Genomic DNA, 20,433 nt, shown 5'->3' on the forward strand with positions numbered 1-20,433 from the left:
GGACCTTGCTGTTCTACCTGTGAGACCTGTAATGGTCTTTGCCTCTCAAGCAAAACTTCACATACTTGGGAATAGATTTCTCAACATTATTGTACAGCTTATCTGTATAAATATTTCACATTTGTTTGTGCCTCTTGTCCACAAAATCGTTCCATTTTCACATTTGTGTCAATCTCCCGCTATAAATTAATCTCTTCACACATCTCCTGGAAATTGCCTATGTCAACACATCCTCGTTAGTCATTGGTCACCTTGTAGCACATTGCCGTTGCACCTCCCAGCTCCTCAGCTTGCCTTGCAGAGAAATGCTTCTGCTCCAACCAACTCCACTGGTTCCCAAATTGTCTTAGGTTCCGACGATTTAGCCACAAATGACAAATTAAATTGGCCCACTCCTGCCTCGCCTCAACCACAGCTTTAGACCAAAGAACAATACAGCACAGAAACAGGCTCTTCGGCCCTCTCAAATCTGCGCCGATCAGTATCCTATCTAGACCAACCACCTGTTTCCTTCTATACCCCGTCTGTTCATGTGCCTATCCAGATAAGTCTTAAAGGTTGCTAAAGTATCTGCCTCAACCTCCTCACTTGGCAGTGCATTCCAGGTCACCACCACCCTCTGTGTAAAAAACTTCCCCCGCACATCTCCACTGAACCTTTCCCCCCTCACCTTGAACTTGTGCCCCCTTGTAATTGTCATTTCCGCCCTGGGAAAAAGCCTCCCACTGTTCACCCTATCTATAGCCCTAATAATTTTATAAACTTCTATCAGGTCGCCCCTCAACCTCCGTCTCCCTAGGGAGAACAATCCCAGTTTATTCAATCTCTCCTCATAGCTAATACCCTCCATACCAGACAACAGTGGGTTGGTTTAGCACACTGGGCTAAATCGCTGATTTTTAAAGCAGACCAAGGCAGGCCAGCAGCATGGTTCAATTCCCGTACCAGCCTCCCCGAACAGGCGCCGGAATGTGGCGACTAGGGGCTTTTCACAGTAACTTCATTTGAAGCCTACTTGTGACAATAAGCGATTTTCATTTTTTCATTTCAACATCCTGGTAAACCTTTTCTGTACTCTCTCCAAAGCCTCCACTTCCTTCTGGTAGTGTGGTGACCAGATTTGGACACAGTTTTCCAAATGTGGCCTAACCAACGTTCTATATAACTGTAACATAATTTTAGAGATTTTATACTCGATACCCTGTCCTATGAATGCAAGCATGCCATAAGCTTTCTTTACCACTATTTCCACCTGTGCTGCTACTTTTAAGGATCTGTGGACCTGCACACCCAGATCTCTCTGTGTCTCTATGCTCCTGATGATTCTGCCATTTATCTTATAGCTCCCACCTGAATTGGATCTACCAAAATACATCACCTCGCATTTCTCCGGGTTAAATTCCATCTGTCAAGGGCAGCACGGTGGCGCAGTGGTTAGCACTGCTGCCTCACGGCACCGAGGTCCCAGTGTCGATCCCGGCTCTGGGTCACTGTCCGTGTGGAGTTTGCACATTCTCCCTGTGTTTGCGTGAGTTTCGCCCCCACATGCCAAAGATGTGCAAGCTGGATGGATTGGCCACGCTAAATTGGCCCTTAATTGGAAAAAATGAATTGGGTACTCTAAATTTGTTTTTTTTTAAATTCCATCTGCCATTTCTCTGCCCAATTTTGCAGCCTATCTATATCCTGTTGTATTCTCTGACAATCTTCATCACTATCCGCAACTCCTGCAATCTTAGTATCATCCGTAAACTTTCTAATCAGACCCGTTACCTTTTCTTCCAAGTCATTTATATACATTACAAAGAGCAGAGGTCCCAGTACTGATCCCTGCGGAACACCGCTGGTTACAGACCACCATTCGGAAAAACACTCTTCCACTGCTACGCTCTGTCTTCTATGGCCAAGTCAGTTCTGAATCCATCCAGCTAGCTCACCCCTGACCCCATGTGATTTAATCTTTTGCCATGAGGGACCTTATCAAATGCTTTACTAAAGTCCATGTAGACAACGTCCTCAGCCCTTCCCTCGTCAATCATTTTTGTCACCTCCTTAAAAAACTCAATTAAATTAGTGAGACATGACCTCCCTCCTACAAAACCATGCTGTCTGTCCCTAATAAAAACATTCACTTCAAAATGTGCATAGATCCTGGCCGGGATTCACCAAAACCGCGGCAAAGTGTTGACGGCGGCATAAACACCGGAGTGTTTCACGCCGGCATCAACGGACCTCTTGGCCGATTGGTAGCCCCAATCGTGGGCCTGGCCGGCGTGGAGGCCCCCTCCGGAGACCCCACCCAACCAGGACAGCCACCGCAGCCGGGGGTCCGAGCTCCCGCCGGGTGGAACCATGTTAGAACCACGCCGGCGGGAACTCGGCCGGTTGAACGCGGAGAATCGCCTCGGGGGCCTCTTTCAACGGCCCCCGACCGGCGCAGTGTCGACCGCGTGAGCGTGGCTGGTTGTAATTCTCCGGTCGCTGGAGGTCCGTGTCCCGCCGCCAGACCTAATCGCGGGTCTGAGACCCCATTCTCCGCCCCCAGCACGGAGGCTCGGAGAATCCCAGCCCCTATCTCTGAGAATCTTTTCCAACAATTTCACTAACACTGACGTCAAGCTCACTGGCCTATTATTACCCGGGTTATCCTTGCAAACCTTCTTAAATAATGGTACAACATTTAAGTAACGGTACAAGGGACTTCCGGTTGCGGCTATGCGGAGCTAAGTCGCACATTCGGCGGCTCCCGCAAAAACGGACTTTTGGGCTCTTTTCAGGGCCCCCAACGGCACTTTTTCAACGTTTCACGGTGTGGGAAGGAGATTATAACAGCTCCCCGATAGTATATGGCTTCTATTAGGAGCGGGGCGACTAAAAAGGTGGTGGTGGACCCGAAGAAGGTGCGAGGGAAGAAGGACAAAATGGCGGTGAGCGGAGACCAGGCAGCGTGGATGCAGTGGGTGGAAGAGCAGCAGGAGGGTATCCAGCGCTGCTTAAGAGAGATTAAAGCAGACCTGCTAGAGCCGATGAAGGCTTCTATCGACAAGCTGCTGGAGACCCAGACGGCCCAGGGGGTGACGATCCACGAGGCTCGACAAAAGATCTCCGACAACGAGGACAAGATCTTAGGCCTGGCGGTAAAGGTGGAGGCGCACGAGGCGCTCCACAAGAAATGGCAGGAGCGGTTCGAGGAGATGGAGAATCGGTCGAGGCGGAAGAATCTGCGGATTCTGGGCCTCCCGGAGGGGCTGGAGGGGCCGGACGTGGGGGCCTATGTGGTCACCATGTTGAACTCGCTGATGGGAGCTGGCCCCATAGAGTGCTGGCGAGGAGGCCCAAGGCTAACGAGCCTCCGCGGGCGGTGCTAGTGCGGTTCCATCGGTTCGTCAATCGGGAGTGTGTGCTCAGGTGGGCCAAGGAGGAGAGGAGCAGCAGGTGGGAGAACGCGGAGGTTCGGATATATCAGGACTGGAGTGCGGAGGTGGCGAAGAGGAGAGCCGAGTACAATCGAGCAAAGGCGGTGCTGCACAGGAAGGGGGTGAAGTTTGGCATGTTGCAGCCGGCGCGACTGTGGGTCACCTACAAGGACCGGCACCATTATTTTGAGTCTCCGGAGGAGGCGTGGGTCTTTGTTCAGGCCGAGAAGTTGGACACAGATTGAGGGTTGGGATGGGCGATTGGGGACTGCTGTTGATATGTTATTTCTTTTTTTTGAGGGTGGAGGGGCCTTTGCTTTGCTCCAGGTTTCTTTTTCTCTGTGTTTTTCTCTTTCGGGTGGTGAGGGTGGCTGGGGCGGGTTGGGCACTGTTTTGGTTGGGTTGGTCGGGGGGCTCTTGGAGGGGGGTAGGTAAACGGAACAGGGGTGGTGGCCGGCGGTAAGATGGGGCCCCGTGGGAGAGGGGGAGGCCTGAGTCGGGGGTGAGGGGACTGGGCCTGGGCCTGTAAAAGGAGCTGCGTCAGAGGTGGCGGGGTCGGGTAGGTGGAAAGCGCGGGCTTTTTCCAGCGCTGAAGACTCGAGGGGGCGGGGAAGCGAGGATTGTTTCCCGCGCTTAGAATGGAAGGGGGAGGGGGAGAGCCTATGGATGGGGAACGGGAGAGGAGGGCGTGTCACACAATGGGAGGAGTCGAAGGGGAGGCGGGAGTGGCCGGGGTCAGCAGAAGTCAGCTGACTTGCAGAAGTGCAATGGGGGGAGTAAACCAGCTAGGCTGGGTTCTAGCCGAGGAGGGGTGGGGTTGGGGGGGGTGGGTGGGGTGGAATCGAGTTGCTGCTGCTAAGGTCAAGGAGGAGCTGGAGCGAGTGTGGGGGGGGGGGGGTTTCGAGACAGAGGTATGCCACTGTGGGGAATGGGCCGGGTGTGGGGTGCGGGCGCGTGGCTGGCCGAGGAGGGGTCATGGCTAGTCGGCGGGGGAGGGGGGCGGGTAGCCCCCCGATCCGGCTGATAACCTGGAATGTAAGGGGACTGAATGGGCCGGTTAAGCGGGCCCGCGTGTTCGCGCACCTGAAGGGGCTGAAGGCGGATGTGGTAATGCTTCAGGAGACACACCTGAAGGTGGCAGACCAGGTAAGATTGAGGATAGGGTGGGTAGGTCAGGTGTTTCACTTGGGGTTAGATGCCAAAAATCGAGGGGTGGTGATCTTGGTGGGAAAGAAGGTGTCATTCGAGGCGTCGAGCATTGTAGCAGATAATGGCGGTAGGTACATAATGGTAAGTGGTAAGTTGCAGGGAGAGAGGGTGGTACTGGTCAATGTGTATGCCCCGAATTGGGACGATGCGGGTTTTATGCGGCGTATGTTGGGTCGGATCCCAGACTTGGAAGTGGGGGGGCCTGATAATGGGGGGAGATTTTAACACGGTGTTGGATCCGGCACTGGATCGCTCCAGGTCTAGGACGGGCAGGAAGCCGGCGGCGCCTAGTGTGCTGAGGGGGTTTATGGACCAGATGGGAGGGGTGGACCCTTGGAGATTTGCAAGGCCGGGGGCTAGGGAATTTTCATTCTTCTCACATATTCATAAGGCTTATTCCCGAATCGAATTTTTCATTTTGAGTAGGGCGTTGATAGCGAGAGTAGAGGATACTGAATATTCGACAATAGCCATTTCGGACCACGCCCCGCATTGGGTGGACTTGGAGATGGGGAGGAGAGGGACCAGCGCCCGCTATGGCGCTTGGAGGTGGGGCTGTTGGCGGACGTTGAGGTGAGCGAGCGGGTCCGAGGAAGTATAGAGAGGTACTTGGAGACCAACGACAACGGGGAGGTCCGAGTGGGGATGGTATGGGAGGCGCTGAAGGCGGTGGTGAGGGGAGAGCTGATCTCCATTAGGGCCCACAAGGAGCGGAGGGAGCGAGGGGGAGAGGGAGAGGCTGGTGGGGGAGATGGTGAGGGTAGACAGGAGGTATGCGGAGGTGCCCGAGGAAGGATTGCTGAGGAAGAGACGCAGCCTCCAGGCCGAATTCGACCTGGTGACCACCAGGAAGGCGGAGGTGCAGTGGAGGAAGGCCCAGGGAGCAATTTACGAGTATGGGGAAAAGGCAAGCCGGATGCTGGCGCATCAGCTTCGGAAGCGGGACGCAGCTAGGGAGATCGGGGGGAGTTAAGGACAGGGGAGGGAGTGTGGTGCGGAGTGGGGTTGGCATCAATGGGGTCTTCAGGGACTTTTACGAGGAATTGTACCGATCCGAGCCCCCAAGGGAGGAGGGAGGGATGGGCCGCTTCCTGGACCAATTGAAGTTTCCAAAGGTGGAAGAGGGACTGGTGGCGGATTGGGGGCCCCAATTGGGCTGGAGGAGCTGATCAAAGGGATAGGAAGCATTCAGGCGGGGAAGGCACCTGGGCCGGACGGTTTCCCGGTCGAATTCTATGAAAAACATATGGACCTATTGGGCCCGTTCCTAGTTAGGACCTTTAATGAGGCAAGGGAGGGTGGGGGCTTTGCCCCCGACGATGTCCCGGGCACTGATCTCCTTGATCCTGAAGCGGGACAAGGATCCCCTGCAGTGTGAGTCTTACAGACAATTTCCTTGCTAAATGTAGATGCCAAGGTGCTGGCGAAGGTCTTAGCCACGAGGATTGAGGATTGTGTGCCGCAGATCATCCATGAAGACCAGACAGGGTTTGTGAAGGGGAGGCAGTTGAACGCGAATGTGCGGAGGATTTTGAACGTTATCATGATGCCGGCGAGGGAGGGGGAGGCGGAGATAGTGGTGGCGATGGACGCTGAGAAAGCCTTCGATAGGGTAGAGTGGGGGTACCTGTGTGAGGTACTGAAGAGGTTCGGGTTTGGGGAGGGGTTTGTCAGGTGGGTTAGGCTGTTGTATGAGGTCCCGATGGCGAGTGTGGCCACAAACAGGAGGAGGTCCGAGTACTTTCAGTTGCACCGAGGGACGAGGCAGGGGTGTCCCCTGTCCCCCCTGCTCTTCGCACTGGCGATTGAACCCCTGGCTATGGCACTGAGGGAGTCGAGGAACTGGAGGGGGTTGGTGCAGGGTGGGGAGGAGCATAGGGTGTCGCTATATGCGGACGACCTGCTGCTGTATGTGGCGGACCCAGTGTGGGGAATGCCGGAGGTAATGAGGATTCTTAGGGAATTCGGGGACTTTTCGGGGTACAAGCTCAACATGGGGAAGAGCGAGCTGTTCATGATTCACCCAGGGGACCAGGAGAGGGGGATTGGTGAGCTCCCACTAAAAAGGGCGGAGAGGAGCTTCAGGGATTTGGGGATCCAGGTGGCTAGGAGCTGGGGGGCCCTGCATAGGCTTAACTTTACAAGGCTGGTGGAGCAAATGGAGGAGAAGTTCAAGAGGTGGGACGCGTTGCCGCTGTCCCTGGCGGGTAGGGTGCAGTCAATCAAAATTACGGTGCTCCCAAGGTTTTTGTTCCTGTTCCAGTGCCTCCCCGTGTTTATCCCGAAGGCTTTTTTTAGGCGGGTTAACAGGAGTATATTGGGGTTTGTGTGGGCGCGAGGGACTCCGAGGGTGAGAAGGGTGTTCCTGGAGCAGAGTAGAGATAGGGGGGGCTGGCGCTGCCCAACCTCTGTGGGTACTACTGGGCCGCCAATGCGACAATGGTGCGCAAGTGGGTGATGGAGGGGGCTGCATGGAAGAGGCTGGAGACGGCGTCTTGTGTGGATATGAGTCTGGGGGCGCTGGCAACGGCGCCACTGCCGTTCCCTCCAAGGAGGTATACCACGTGCCCGGTGGTGGCGGCTGCCTTCAAAATTTGGGGGCAGTGGAGGCGGCATAGGGGGGAAGTTGGGGCCTTGGTGTGGACCCCAATACGGGGAAACCACCGGTTCGCCCTAGGGAGAACAGGTCGAGGGTTTTCGGGGTGGCACAGGGCAGGGATACGAAAGTTGGGGGACCAGTTTGTGGACGGGAAGTTCGCGAGCCTGAATGAGCTGGAGGAGAAGTACGGGCTCCCCCTGGGGAACACCTTCAGGTACTTACAGGTAAGGGCGTTTGCCAGACGGCACGTGGTGGAATTCCCGTGGCTACTGCCACACACAGTACAGGACAGGGTGCTCTCGGGGGGGGGGGGGGGGGGGGTGGGTGTGGGGAAGATCTCGGAAACTTACCAGGTGACGCAGGAGGAGGGGGAGGCCTCGGTGGTGGAGGTGAAAGGTAAGTGGGAGGAGGAGTTGGGAGAGGAGATGGAGGAAGGGATGTGGTCAGATGCCCTGGGGAGGGTGAACTCTTCCTCATCGTGCGCGATGCTCAGCCTCATACAGTTTAAGGTGCTTCACAGGGCACACATGACCGGGACAAGGATGAGCCGGTTCTTTGGGGGTGAGGACAGGTGTGTTAGGTATTCAGGGAGCCCAGCAAATCACACCCATCTGTTCTGGGTATTCCCAGCACTGGAGGAATTTTGGAAGGGCGTAGCGAGGACGGTGTCGAGAGTGGTAGGATCCAGGGTCAAACCGGGCTTGGGGCTCGCAATATTTGGGGTGGCAGAGGAGCCGGGAATGCAGGAGGCGAAAGAGGCCGGTATTCTGGCCTTTGCATCCCTGGTAGCCCGGCGAAGGATTCTCCTTCAGTGGAAGGATGCGAGGCCCCCAAGCGTGGAATCCTGGATCAACGATATGGCGGGGTTTATTCAATTGGAGAGGGTGAAATTCGCCTTCAGAGGGTCGGCACAAGGGTTCTTTAGGCGGTGGCAACCGTTCTTAGACTTCCTGGCAGAGCGGTAGACATTGGTCAACGGCATAAATTTACTTTATTTTTGTTTTTGTTATTTACACTGGAGGGTCTGAGGGGTTGTATATACCTGTTGTGTTAAGTCGGGGTGTTAATGTTAATTTATTATTTATGTACAGGGGGGTGGGGGGGTATGGAGGGTTGCTTTTCTCGACTGTGTTTTGTACTCAACCCTGTTGGGTTCTTTTCTCATTTTGTTATTGATATTTTATGAAAACCTTAATGAAAATTATTTTTCAAAAAAATAATGGTACAACATTGGCTATCCTCCAATCCTCTGGGATCTCACCTGTGGTCAAGGAGGACACAAAGATTTCTGTTGGAGGCCTAGCGTTTCATCTCTTGTCTCCCTCAGTAATCTGGGATAGATGCCATCAGGCCCGAGGGATTTGTCTACCTTAATAGTTTTAACACACCTAACAGTTCCTCCCTCATAATAACGACCTGTTCTAAAGTGTTTACACATCACTCTGAGACACCTTCAATCAATCAACGTGTCCCTCACCTTTGTAAATGCCGATGCAAAATGCTCATTAAGGACCTCACCCACTTCCTCTGGTTCTACACATAATTTCCCTCCTTTGTCCTTGAGCGGACCAACTCCTTCTCTAGCTATCCTCTTGTTCCTAATATACGTATAAAATGTCTTGGGATTCTCCTTAATCCTGTCTGCCAAGGACATTCCGTGACCCCTTTTTGCCCTCCTAACTCCCTGTTTGAGCTCTTTTCTACCTTCCTTGTATTCCTCAAGTGCTTCATCTGCTTTTAGTTGCTGAGACCTCACATTTGCATGTATATAATCGCTTATTGTCACAAGTAGACTTCAATGAAGTTAATGTGAAACGCCCCTAGTCGCCACATTCCGGCGCCTGTTCGGGGTGGCCGTTACGGGAATTGAACCCGCGCTGCTGGCATTGTTCTGGATTACAAGCTCTGGTTCTGTTCAGCCTATTGTGCTTTTTTCTTTTTGGCAAGATTCTCAATTTTCCTGGTCATCCATGGTTCCCGAAACCTGTCCTTCCTATTTACCAGCACATGCCTGTCCTGCACCCCCATCAACTGCTCCTTAAAAGACTCCCACATGCCAAATGTGAATTTATCCTCAAACAGCCTCTCCCAAACAACAACCTCCAAATCCAGCCTAATCAGGTTCTAATTTAACACTCGTCCTTTTCCATGCGTATCCGAAAGCTTACGGAATTGTGGTCACTGTTCACCACATGTTCCCCCACTGCAACTTTGATGACCTGGCTGGGCTTGTTCCTTTGTACTAGGTCCAATATAGCCCCCTCTCTAGTCGGACTATCCATACATTGTTCCAAAAGACCTTCTTGGACACATGTAACAAATTCCTCACTATCCAGACCCCTAGGCCGAAGGGATTCCCAGTCAACATGAGGAAAATTAAAGTTTCCCACTATAACAACCCTATTATTTCTACATCTATCCAGAATCTGTTTACACATCTGTTCTTCAACTTCCCGTGGGCTGTTGGGAGGCCTGTAGTACACCCCTGTCATAGTGACTGCCCCCTTCCTGTTTCTGAATTCTACCCAGTGTGCCTCGTTACTTGATTCTTCCATGGTGTCCTCCCTCTGTACAGCTGTAATATGTTCTCCAACCAGTATTGCAACACCCCCACCTCTTTTACCTTTCTCCCTGTCTCGCCTAAAACACCTATATCCTGGAATGTTTAACTGCCAGTCCTGTGTTTTTTTAACCAAGTCTCCATTACAGCAACCACATCCAAATTCCGCGCATGAATCAAGGCTTTAGCTTCATCTGTCTTACCTGTTATATGCCGTGCATTGAAGCAGATACACTCCAGACCTCCAAGCCCACTGAGTTCGACCTCCTCCAGCCTACCCTTCTTTTTAGCCAGCCTGGCCCTGGTACCATGCTCATCCCCAGTCTCTATACTTGCTGGCTTACTTACCTGATTCCCACCCCCCCCTGCCAAATTAGTTTAAACCCACCCGAACCACACTGGCAAACCTCGCAGCCAGGATATTGGTGCCCCTCTAGTTCAGGTGTAACCCGGCCTTCTTGTACAGACCCCACCTTCCCTGGAAGACATCCCAGTGATCCAAAAAACTGAAGCCCTCCCTCCTGCACCAATTCTTTAGCCACGTGTTCAGCACTATATCCCTGGTGCCAGCCTCGCTAGCACGTGGCACGGGGAGTAATCCTGAGATTACTACCCTGCAGGGGCTGTTTAGCACAGGGCTAAATCGCTGGCTTTGAAAGCAGACCAAAGCAGCCCAGCAGCACGGTTCAATTCCCGTAACAGCCTCCCCGAACAGGCGCCGGAATGTGGTGACTAGGGGCTTTTCACAGTTACTTCATTTGAAGCCTACTTGTGACAATAAGCGATTTTCATTTCATTTCATAGAGGTCCTGCTTTTTAATCTTCTAACTAGCTCCCTAAATTGCCGTTGCAGGATTTCTCTATCTACCTATGTCATTCGTGCCAATGTGGACAATAACCTCTGTCTGATTTCCCTCCTGTTTTAGGATGCTTTGTACCCGCTCAGAGATATCCAGGACCCTGGCACCAGAGAGGCAAACTACCATCCTGGAGTCCTTTTTGCAGCCACAGAAGCTCCTATCTGTGCCCCTAACTATTGAATCCCCTACCACTATTGCTTTAGCACCTTATCCCTTGGACAACACTCGTCCTTTTCCATGAGTATTCAAAAGCTTACAGAATTTAGCTAAAGATGTCCTAATGTAGCAGCGCAGGCCACGCTGCCATAGTGCAACATGTTACATATATATACTATTCAAAGAATGCTCCTGATTCAAGGCTCCTGGTGCAGTGACTCATTCTGCTAATCTGGGGCAACTTTGATGAGAAAGGAAAATCCTGGCGATAGTAGAAGAGACAGTGATATATTTCCAAGTCAGGTAGCACCGTGGTTAGCACTGTTGCTCCACAGCACCAGGGTCCCAGGTTCGATTTCTGCTTGGGTCACTGCCTGTGCGGAGTCTGCACGTTCCCCCTGTGTCTGCGTGGGTTTCCTCCGGGTGCTCCGGTTTCCTCCCACAAGTCTCGAAATACATGCTTGTTAGGTGAATCGGACATTCCAAATTCTCCCTCAGTGTACCTGAACAGGCGCCAGAGAGTGGAGACTAGGGGCTTTTCACAGTAACTTCAGCGATTGATTGGTATTTATTGTCACATGTACTGAAATACAGTGAAAAGTATTTTTCTGCGGCCGAGGGAACGTACACAGTACGCACATAGTAGACAAAAGAATAATCGACAGAGTACATGGACAATGGTACATTAACAAATAGTGATTGGTTACAGTGCGGAACAAGGGCCAAACAAGAGCAGCATAGGGCATCGTGAATAGTGTTAGTTTTAATGCGGTGTTAGTGTTAATGTAAGCCCACTTGTGATAATAATAAAGATAATAGTAATAATTTGTGGTTTGGAGGGGAACGTCCAGATGGAGGTGTTCCCATGCATCCGGATTCCTCCCACAAACCAAAGATGTGCAGGTTAGGTGGATTGGCCATGCTAAATTGCCCCTTGGTGTCCAAAAGGTTATGTGGGGTTATGGGGATAGAGGAGGAGAGTGGGCCTAGGTGCTCTTTTGGAGGGTCAATGCAGGATCGATGGGCCAAATGGCCTACTTCTGCCCTGTGGGGATCTGTTGCACCTATCCTTCTAGGTGGCTGTGGTTGTGGGTTTGGAAGGTGCTGCCTGAGGGGTGTTGGTGAGTTCCTGTTATGTATGCAATAGGTAGTAAAAGGTTGCCAATGTAGGTGGATGCCTGCACATGTGGGGCACTACCCCACACGCTCCAAGTAAGGACACCCCGCTATGTGGTCCCTGGGGCACCCCTCTTCAGGCCCCCCACATCCCCATACAGGCTCCCCCTTTTAGGACAACCCACCTGTCACTTCCTCCAATCTCTCAGAGGCCCCTTCCTACCTATCTTGCACCCCCTCCCAACTCTCTATACCTCCCCCCTCCACCCTCCTTTCATGGACATGGCCCCCCTCGGGCCCTGACCTTGGCAGTGTCACCTGGCATTCAGGCACCCTTGCACTGTCACTCTGATAGTGCTCCTGCTGGCATGGCAGTGCCACCTGGGCACCTTGGCAGTGCAAGGGTGGCAGTGCCAAGGTGCCCACGTTGCAGGGGAAGGAGCAGGGGGTCATCCGGCCCTATCCCTCACAAATCTTATTGAGTTCTTTGAGAAGGTGACCAAACAGGTGGATGAGGGTAAAGCAGTTGATGTGGTGCATATGGATTTCATTAAAGCATTTGATAAGGTTCCCCATGGTAGGCTACTGCAGAAAATACGGAGGCATGGGATTCAGGGTGATTTAGCAGTTTGGATCAGAAATTGGCTAGCTGGAAGAAGACAAAGGGTGGTGGTTGATGGGAAATGTTCAGACTGGAGTCCAGTTACTAGTGGTGTACCACAAGGATCTGTTTGGGCCACTGCTGTTTGTCATTTTTATAAATGACCTGGAGGAGGGCGTAGAAGGATGGGTGAGTAAATTTGCAGATGACACTAAAGTCGGTGGAGTTGTGGACAGTGCGGAAGGATGTTACAAGTTACAGAGGGACATAGATAAGCTGCAGCGTTGGGCTGAGAGGTGGCAAATGGAGTTTAATGCAGAAAAGTGTGAGGTGATTCATTTTGGAAGGAATAACAGGAAGACAGAGTACTGGGCTAATGGTAAGATTCTTGGCAGTGTGGATGAGCAGAGAGATCTTGGTGTCCATGGACATAGATCCCTGAAAGTTGTCACCCAGGTTGAGAGGGTTATTAAGAAGGCGCACAGTGTGTTAGCTTTTATTGGTAGAGGGATTGAGTTTCGGAGCCATGAGGTCATGTTGCAGCTGTACAAAACTCTGGTGCAGCCGCATTCGGAGTATTGCATGCAATTCTGGTCGCCGCATTATAGGAAGGATGTGGAAGCATTGGAAAGGGTGCAGAGGAGATTTACCAGAATGTTGCCTGGTATGCAGGGAAGATCTTATGAGGAAAGGCTGAGGGACTTGAGGCTGTTTTCGTTAGAGAGAAGAAGGTTAAGAGGTGACTTAATTGAGGCATACAAGATGATTCCCGTACCAGCCTCCCTGAACAGGCGCCGGAATGTCGCGGCTAGGGGCTTTTCACAGTAACTTCATTTGGAGCCTACTTGTGACAATAAGCGATTTTCATTTCATTTCATCAGAGGATTGGATAGGGTGGACAGTGAGAGCCTTTTTCCTCGGATGGTATGTCTAGCACGATGGGACATGGCTTTAAATTGAGGGGAGATAGATATAGGACAGATGTCAGAAGTAGGTTCTTTACTCAGAGAGTAGTAAGGGCATGGAATGCCCTGCCTGCAACAGTAGTGGACTCGTCAACACTAAGGGCATTCAGATAGTCATTGGATAGACATATGGACGATAAGGGAATAGTGTAGATGGGCTTCAGAGTGGTTTCACAGGTCGGCACAACATTGAGGGCCGAAGGGCCTGTACTGCGCTGTAATGTTCTATGTTCTATCCCCGACCATCCAGAGGCCTCCGAAGGCCTGGGAGACCGCTGAGTGCCGTTTCGCATGGTCCATGTTTGTGTGGACCAGTACTGAATGGCACCCGGCTGAGCCCTCCCTGGGGAGGCCGGTAGATCCCGGGAGGCGGGGAGATCGAGGGGGGCGGGTAGATTCCGGAAGACTGGGCGGCACGATAGCACAGTGGGTAGCACTGTGGCTTCACAACTCCGAGGTCCCGGGTTCGATTCCCGGCTTGGGTCACTGCCTGTGCGGAGTCTGCATGTTCTCCCCGTGTGTGCGTGGGTTTCCTCCGGGTGCTCCGGTTTCCTCCCACAGTCCATAGATGTGCAGGTTAGGTGGATTGGCCATGATAAATTGCCCTTCGTGTCCAAAAAGGTCAGGAGGGGTTACTGGGTTACTGGGTTACGGGGATAGGGTGGAAGTGTGGACTTAAGTGGGGTGGTCTTTCCAGGGGCCGGTGCAGACTCGATGGGCCAAATGGCCTCCTTCTGCACTGTAAATTCTATGTTTTATGTTCTACAAGACCAGTAGATCTCAGGAGACCGGTAGATCCCGGGAGACCGGTAGATCCCGGGTAAGTATGCTGAAGTAGGTTTAAAAACCTACTTAAGCGCGCATGGCGTGCTCCCGCCCATTGTGGGTGGGGTTCTGGTTTTGCCGCCTTGCGAGATTTAGGTAGATTCCACAAGGCCTCGTGGCTGCTGGGAAGCCTGTGGGAGGCTTCCCCCCGGCATCTACCGGCCACATTGCGTTCCTGATTGGGCGTGCCAAGGCCGGTAGATCATCCCTTTGTCACGTATTGTGTTGATCCTTTTGAGTGTTGGAGCTGCACGAGTCCAGGGAAGGGGAAAATATTCCACTCCACTCCTGACTTGTGCCTTATAGATGGTGGACAGGCTTTCGGGAGGAGTCTATTAAATCGGTTTCCACCATGCAGTCTAGCTCATAGCTGCACTCTGCATTAAAGAAATCCTCTCATTTACCCACTGTTTTATTAATTATGTTAAATTTGTGCGCATTTTGTATCATAGAATCAGAGAATTTACAGTGAAGAAGGAGGCCATTCGGGCCATCGAGTCTGCACTGGCCCTTGGAAAGAGCACCCTACTCAAGCCCACGCCTCCACCCTTTCCCTGTAACCCAGTGACCCCAGCCAACCTTTTTTTTGGACACTAAGGGCAATTTAGCACGGCCAATCCACCTAACCCGCACATCTTAGAACTGTGGGCGGAAACCCACGCACCCGGAGGAAACCCACGCAGACACGGGGAAAACGTGCAGACTCCGCACAGACAGTGACCCAAGCCGGAAATCGAACCTGGGACCCTGGAGCTGTGAAGCAACTGTGCTAACCACTGTGCTACAGGACTAGACAGGATGCGAGGAAGGGTGTTCCCAATGGTGGGGGAGTCCAGAACCAGGGCTCACAGTCTGAGGATACAGGATAGACCATTTAGGAGTGAGATGAGGAGAAATGTCTTCACCCAGAGAGTGGTGAGCCTGTGGAAGTCTCAACCACAGAAAGTAATTGGGACCAAAACACTATGTTTTTAAAGAAGGAGTTAGATGTAGCACTTAGGGCTAAAGGGATCAAAGTATATGGGGCGGGGGAGATGGATGATCAGCCATGATCATAATGAATGGCAGAGGAGGAGGAAGCACGGTGGCGCAGTGGGTTAGCACTGCTGCCTCACGGCGCCCAGGTCCCAGGTTCGATCCCAGCTCTGGGTCACTGTCCGTGTGGAGTTTGCACATTCTCCCCGTGTTTGCGCGGGTTTTTCCCCTACAACACGAAGATGTGCAGGGTAGGTGGGTTGGCCACGCTAAATTGCCCCTTAATTCGAAAAGAATAATTGGGTACTCTAAAAAAAAATTTCAATGAATGGCGGAGCAGGTTCGAAGAATCGAATCGCCTCCTTCTGCTACTATTTTCTATGTTTCTATGTTTTAGCATCAATGGACAAACAACTATTCTAGCGCAATTCCGAAACTCATACCTCGAGCCTTCACTTCATGCACACTCTCCAAGCTCCATGGTGATGCGGGATGCCCGAACTGGCAGAAAAAAACATCTAGTTCCTGAGTTCTAACAATGAAAAGACCCACCTGAAAGGTCGTCAGCTTCTGGTGCTGTTCATGAATCCAGATGAGGAATAAGCTGAGGAGAAAGCCAATTGCAAACAGCACGATGAACAGAATGTAAGCCCATAGCGGGAGGTGGAGGTGACTGATTCCAAATATCATGATGGAGCACAGACAGACTGAACAGAGCACTAGGAAGACTGCTGCCACCAGCACTAACTCTCCGGGTGCAAAACCACGCAGGAAAGGTAAGAAAGGCTCGAAGGAGGACCTCAGTTGGCCAGGCTCCCTTCGTTCTTTGGCCACTTTTTGCCTCTCGACCAACTGGAGTTTGTCTGAGAATGACTCATATTCTTTCAGCCCAGCCCCGTCCTGGACTGGAGAACTTTGGTTGGGCTGGGGTGGCTCCGAGCGGTTTGTCTTATCTGTCTGGTAGCGGAGCACGATGACACTGGCAGCCACAAACGTGTAGGCCAGCAATGTTCCAATGGACAGGAACTCCACCAGGGACTCCAGGTCAAACACCAATGCCAAGATGGCCATCAGGATTCCAAACACTATGATGCCGAACATGGGGACCTTGGTGACGGGGTTCACCCGCGCGAATATCTTGAAGAGCAGACCATCTTCGGACATGGCATAAGCAATCCGAGGAACGGAAAACAGGCTGCAGAGGATGACTGTGTTCATTGCTTGAATAGAGGTGGAAAGAAAATAGTAATCAAAAAGACATATCGAGACTGGCAACATCTAATCATTTGAAAATAGAAAATAGAAGCAGGAGTAGGCCATTCGGCCCTTCAAGCCTGCTCCACCATTGAACATGTTCCTCTTCCTGTCCCACTTCTTATGCTGCCTTGGGGGCGATGACTTAGGTTGTGCCACTGACACCATTCAATCCTCTGAAACCTTAATCAAGATCTTAGTGAGAATTAATACTACACCAGGCATTAAAGCAAGCCATGATTACCCTATACCCAAAAAGTGAAATGGATGAATGAAAATCACTTATTGTCACAAGTAGGCTTCAAATGAAGTTGCTGTGAAAATCCCCTCGTCGCCACATTCCGGCGCCTGTTCGGGGAGGCTGGTACGGGAATTGAACCGTGCTGCTGGCCTGCCTTGGTCTGCTTTCAAAGCCAGCGATTTAGCCCTGTGCTAAACCAGCCCTCAATACCTTCATGCAGGCAGTCACTGGGTAATCAGAAATGGGATTCCCCAGGGCGACACTGTGGTTAGCACTGCTGCTTCACGGCACCAAGGACCCAGGTTCGATCCCAGCCCGGATCACAACCTATGTGGAGTTTGCACATTCTCCCCGTGTCTGCGTGGGTTCAGCCGCTGTGTGGATCAGAGCTACTGGGTCAGGGAAGACCAGGCAGGGGTCAAAGCTGAGGTGCACTCTGAGGAGTATGGCTTTACCACTGGTTAGTACATCCATCAACTGAGCCATGGGGAGAACTAAAATAGTTCATTCACCAAGAAACCAGCCCTATTATGAGTAAAACGTCTAATTACACATTCTAGTTGCTTCATTTTGTAAGTGCAGTATCGCCCAGTGTACAGGCCACACATACTCAACTGAGACCTGAAAATTGAGATGCTTTATCCATCAGTTAAATGTAGCAATGTCACCCAATTCAGCAGCTGTTCCAGTATTCTTCACCTGCTGTATTTTTACAACATTAGAAGGAATTCTAATGAAGCTGCAGACCGAGTCAAGCACAGTAAACGAGGTCAGATCAGCATTTAGATTAGAAATGAAACAGGACTGTAGAATAGCTTGAGCAGAATGATATCCGGACGTCAAATGTTAAATTAGGAGGGTAGATAATACGAATGAGGGCAGTATTCCCTAGAATTTGGAAGGTTAACGGGCTCGTTCGATCATTGCGAAGGTTTTTCCTCACACCTGTCTGAAATGAGCAGCCCCTTATTTTTAAGGTTGGTGGTGGGCTCGAGTTTAGATGAGTGAGCGGTGACTTGAGTAAAACATGTATGGCTGGCTTCTCCGATTGTGAGGCTGTGTCCTCACGCTGGCATGGGAACGGGGGCATTTTACGCACGAAGATTCGGCGCAAAACAGCCACCGATCCTCCGGGTAGCTGGAGGGCTGGCATGCCGTCAGTGTAGAGCACCTGCAGAATTGCCGGGCCCGTAGCCGCTCGCAGACCTGGCCCGCGAAATATACCCCCCCCCCCCCTCCCTTCGGCTGGCTCGTGCTCCCCGGACACCCCCCCCCCCCACTCCGCAGTGCCCCCAGCCCCTGATAAAGTCCCCCCTGCCCGCGGATCGGCCCTCCCCGACTGTGACGGCGCTGGACTGAGTCCGCAGCCGTCACGCCGAGCTCCTGACCGATGAGACCACAAGCGGCCGAAGCCGTCGGGTACTCGGCCGGTCGGGGGCGGAGCATCGGGGGGCGGGCCTCAGGCAATGCCCTGAGGCTGTCGACACAGCGCAGCGTATTCTTTGGAGGGGGGTGGAGCATCGCAAAAGCGGCGCTGCGCCCGATTTGGTCAGCAACGGGTATTCTCCGGTCGACTGCCGAGCGCGATTTCAGCGTCGGCGAGCTGAGAATCCCGCCCATAATATTTTGATGAGGTGGACGTGGAATTGATGCTTTCTGTTGTGGGTGAGGCCAGAACCCGGGGGCACTGTTTTAAATTTAGGCCTCACCTTTTTAGGACATAGATGAGGAGAATTCTTTTCTCTCAGAGGGTTACGCGACTTTGGAACGAAGAGGCGAGGTGGGAGAGGAGGCATGGTCAAGGCGGAGAAAGGGGCCATCTTGGATGGGCCAGGTACAGGGTGGAATCAACGAGGCTAGAGCCAAAAGGGGAGGATGACAGATGTTAGCGAGGAATGGAGGCGTAAGCCTCCGGTAAGGCTGACAACGGGGAATGTGCGAGGGCTCAATGGACTAGTTAAACAATCTCAGGTGGGATTCTCCGATCGCCGATGTTGGAATTCTCTGATTGCGGCAAAATCGGGGGCGTCGCTTTTGCGATGCTCCACCCCTCGAAAACTGCGTTCTCGAAGAGCGGCGCTTCAAGGCTCATGCAGATCAGGGAAGGAGGGAGGAAAATGAATGGCTAATGAACAAGAGAGTGGAGGTAGATAGGGAGTACTCGAGGGTGCCCAACATGGAGAGATTGGTGATGAGGAAAGAACTACATGGGCAATTCGATAGGCTGACAACAGGGAGGGCAGTAGGACCGCTGCGTAGGGCAAGAGGGATGGAGTACGAATACGGGGAGAAGGCGAGTCGTATGTTAGTGCACCAGCTACGGAGGCAGGCCGCGTCCAGGGGAATATTGACTGGGGCTGGGGATATGGTGTCGGAACCAGGGAAGATAAATGCGGCATTTAGGGAGTATCATAAGGGCAGACCCAGGGGTGTGAAGAGGGGGACATGGGACGTTTTTTAGATGAACTGGAGTTTCCTCAGCTGGAGGAAGGGAAGAGGCCGGCGCTAGAGGAGCCCCTGGGGCTGAGGGAGATACTGGACAATATAAGGGGTATGAATTCGGGGAAGGCTCCGGGGTCTGATGGATAACCGGCAAAATTTTATAAGGAGTTTGCGACGGACCTGGCACCACATTTCTTGGGAGTGTTTAATGCGGTGTTGGAGAAGGGGGAGCTGCCGGAGACGATGACGAAGTCAGCGATCACGTTAATACCGAAAAAGGGGAAGGACCCGGTGGAATGAAGGTCGCATCGGCCCTTATCATTGTTAAATACAGACGTGAAAGTTATTGGCGGGAGGGATGGATGGCTGTGGAGGCCCAAACAGGCTTCGTAAAGGGCAGGCAGCTCTCTAGCAATATAAGGAGGTTGTTAAGAGTGATTATGACCTCGTCTGGAGCCCAGGTGCCGGAGGTAGTGGTGTTGATGGATGCGGAGAAGGTATTCGACTGGGTGGGGTGGCGGTACCTGTTTGAGGTCCTGGGAAGGCTTGGATTTGGGTCGAGGTTTGTGACATGGGTGCGCCTGTTATATCTGGCACCGAGGGTGAGCGTGCGGACTAATGACATAGAACATAAGAACATAAGAACTAGGAGCAGGAGTAGGCCATCTGGCCCCTCGAGCCTGCTCCACCATTTAATGAGATCATGGCTGATCTTTTGTGGACTCAGCTCCACTTTCCGGCCCGAACACCATAATCCCTTTATTCTTCAAAAAACTATCTTTATCTTAAAAACATTCAATGAAAGAGCCTCTACTGCTTCACTGGGCAAGGAATTCCATAGATTCACAACCCTTTGGGTGAAGAAGTTCCTCCTAAACTTAGTCCTAAATCGACTCCCCCTTATTTTGAGGCTATGCCCCCTAGTTCTGCTTTCACCTGCCAGTAAACCTGCCCGCATCTATCCTATCTATTCCCTTCATAATCTTATATGTTTCTATAAGATCCCCCCTCATCCTTCTAAATTCCAACGAGTACAGTCCTCGTAATCCAACCCCTTCAGCTCTGGGATTAACTTAGTGAATCTCCTCTGCACACCCTTCAGTGCCAGTACGTCCTTTCTCAAGTAAGGAGACCAAAACTTAACACAATACTCCAGGTGTGGCCTCACTAACACCTTATACAATTGCAGCAGAACCTCCCTAGTCTTAAACTCC

General features: G+C 52.1%; 1 protein-coding gene across 2 annotated transcripts in view; it reads right to left on the minus strand.

Annotated features, from left to right (window-relative positions):
* Nucleotides 1-20,433, minus strand: part of slc7a4 (solute carrier family 7 member 4) — a 77,735-nt gene that overhangs the window by 12,709 nt on the left and 44,593 nt on the right. For both annotated transcript variants that reach the window (XM_072475868.1, XM_072475877.1), the window contains one exon: nucleotides 15,835-16,502. In XM_072475868.1, the coding sequence (XP_072331969.1) occupies nucleotides 15,835-16,502 (668 nt within the window). The remainder of the gene's footprint in view (nucleotides 1-15,834; nucleotides 16,503-20,433) is intronic.

The sequence above is a fragment of the Scyliorhinus torazame genome, chromosome 1, assembly GCF_047496885.1.
Source record: "Scyliorhinus torazame isolate Kashiwa2021f chromosome 1, sScyTor2.1, whole genome shotgun sequence".
In the NCBI taxonomy this organism is placed as follows: domain Eukaryota; kingdom Metazoa; phylum Chordata; class Chondrichthyes; order Carcharhiniformes; family Scyliorhinidae; genus Scyliorhinus; species Scyliorhinus torazame.